Source organism: Halyomorpha halys, unplaced genomic scaffold (genome assembly GCF_000696795.3).
Source record: "Halyomorpha halys isolate HHAL.00 unplaced genomic scaffold, Hhal_1.1 Scaffold120.1, whole genome shotgun sequence".
In the NCBI taxonomy this organism is placed as follows: Eukaryota; Metazoa; Arthropoda; class Insecta; order Hemiptera; family Pentatomidae; genus Halyomorpha; species Halyomorpha halys.
Window position 1 is genome coordinate 161,895 of NW_027108251.1, and position 2,560 is coordinate 164,454.

Genomic DNA, 2,560 nt, shown 5'->3' on the forward strand with positions numbered 1-2,560 from the left:
CCCGCTCACTACAACTTCGATTATTCCGTCAAAGACGAACACACAGGAGACATCAAGAGCCAGAGGGAGCAGAGGGAAGGAGACAAGACCGAAGGTGAATACAGCCTCGTCGAACCTGATGGTACTCTCAGGGTTGTCAAGTACTACGTCGATGGAAAGTCTGGATTCGTAGCTGAGGTACACAGGGAACCCGGCAAGTACAAGCCAGCTCCTGATGAACCAGCCTACAAGAAGCCAGAACCAAGCTACTACAAACCTCAGTCGAGCTACGAGAAAGCTGAACCATCCTACTACAAACCTCAGCCTAGCTACCAGAAGGCTGAACCATCTTACTTCAAGCCTCAGCCTAGTTACCACAAACCAGAACCAAGCTACTACAAACCACAGCCAAAATATTACTAAGAATCCAATTTGTATTATAGATTGCTTTTTCTTATAATGTATTATATGTACAAATAAATTTTTATACTTTTATAATAAAATTGACTTTGATTTTTAAACTGCTGTAATCTAATATTATTGACTTCGGAAGAGGATAGTTACCGTGTGAATTAGATTGTAGGAAGATTGTCCGGATGGCGGTAAATAATGTTATCAAAATAGTAAAAGAAAACTATTTATTGTTAACCAACGTTTCGCCCCACTTTGTAGAGCTTCGCATGGGCTGTCCGATTGGAACACAGCGTACAATTATTTTCATAACTTTACCGACCACCACCTGGACTATCTTCCTACAATAATATTAATGATTCAAAATACATTACAGATTTAATGGCAACATGCTATTATATACAATGTACCAAATTGTATATACAAGTTTTCATTCTGATAAATTTATACATTATGGTCAGCATCTTTCAGGAACAGCTAAAAATGCTAGATTCAATATTTTTGTATTTATAGACAACATTGGTCATATACGTCCTTTTGAAAGACATTAGATAAAAAATCATCAGTGACGAAAGGGGTATCGATGATCTTTAGTTTAACATTATAAAGTGTATTAAATGGAGAAATATTTTCTTCCTTTAGCATGTTAAAACGATATAAAATTTAGTTGGGAGTCTGTTAGTAGGTCTGCTAAATGGAGAATGTCGTCGCCCAAACCAAGAGCAAGTAATCTAACACAACAAACAAATGGTAACGAGCTCTGTTGGTCTGTTGTGTGACGTCATTCTCCATTTGTAGATTACAGTTTTAGTCTTTATTGTATATAATAGCATGTTGAAAATCAGTCCATAATATATTTTTCACCAATAATATTACTTGAAAAGGTTTCCGAACTTTGTTTCAAATTTTGTGAACTCATTTTCTTTCTTAATTGAACTGCGGTTTGTCTACGATAATTGAACTGGTCATTTTTGTAAAAGGAAAAAAAAATGACGCTACACTTTGTTGGCGGAAAACTGAGTTGTTGAAGTCTGTTTTGTTATGATAAATAAAAAATAATTAAGGTTGGGTTTAGTTGTTTTACGATGACAATTTGTGGCTATTTTCCCTCCTATTGCAGTGAATGGAAACATTAAAAAATAAGAAGTTTTTATTATAAAAGTATAAAAATTTATTTGTACACATAATAAATTATAAAAAAAGAGGAATATATAATATAAATTGGTTTCTTAGTAATATCTTGGCTGTGGCTTGTAGTAGCTTGAAATAAGTCAATAAGTGTCTATGGATTTGAAAATTTGCTATCAATATAAAATGTAGATATTTGATACAGCACAAAACAGCGACAGCGTTGCAATAAACTATGCTTAAATTTCTATTGATGATCTTTTAACACAATCTCATATTAATGTATGAGTAGATGACAAAGTTGCATATAAATGCACTGTTTAATTTTTATGATTTTAAGATTTTGGAAAATTAAGTAAAATGATTCGTCGTAAGAAGTATTTAAAATATCAAGTTCTAGTATTAAACTCACAAGATTGGACTGACATTTCCGAGTACCGGAATTATTTAATATTTTAATTTAATTTTTGTTTTCATAAACGAATTAGAAACAAATTAACTACCCACAAATACATTTTTAAACGTGAATTTATTTTTTTTTATTTTCGACAAAAATCGAAGCTTAACTTGCGGTCCCAATCATCCATCATTTTTCAAATAAACTTAATTAAACCTTATGAACGTAATTAAGTACTTGGAAATAATCGATCTCTGATCTAACTGAATATAAATAGTAAGTTTCCTGACATTGTTTGTTTGATTTTTTCATGAGTCATAGGCAAATTCGAAAATTAAGAAAAAATGGAAAAACTCATAAAATTCAATTTTGTATAGGAAGTTCTTAAAAATTCACAAATCGTGGAGTGAAAACAAAAACTTTCAATGGAAACTAGTATCATTAGTACACCTTTTTTTATGATTCGAATATCTGTTGAGATTTGACTGATTTTAAAGCTAGGGAACAAAAGATGAAATTTTTAGCAAATCAGCAAGGTTTAAAGATTTTTACAACATTCTCAATTATCTTCCTTTCCTTTTTAATTTAGGTTGAACAAAAGTAGGAGCAGGGAACATACTTGCTTTTGCTATTGAGTAATCTATG

At 31.8% G+C, this 2,560-nt stretch overlaps 1 protein-coding gene across 1 annotated transcript in view; it reads left to right on the plus strand.

Annotated features, from left to right (window-relative positions):
* Positions 1–402, plus strand: part of LOC106678042 (cuticle protein 8-like) — a 2,577-nt gene extending 2,175 nt beyond the window's left edge. The window contains exon 2 of the mRNA XM_067046614.1: positions 35–402. Coding sequence (XP_066902715.1) covers positions 35–402 — 368 coding nt within the window. The remainder of the gene's footprint in view (positions 1–34) is intronic.
* Positions 403–2,560: the final 2,158 nt, after the last annotated feature.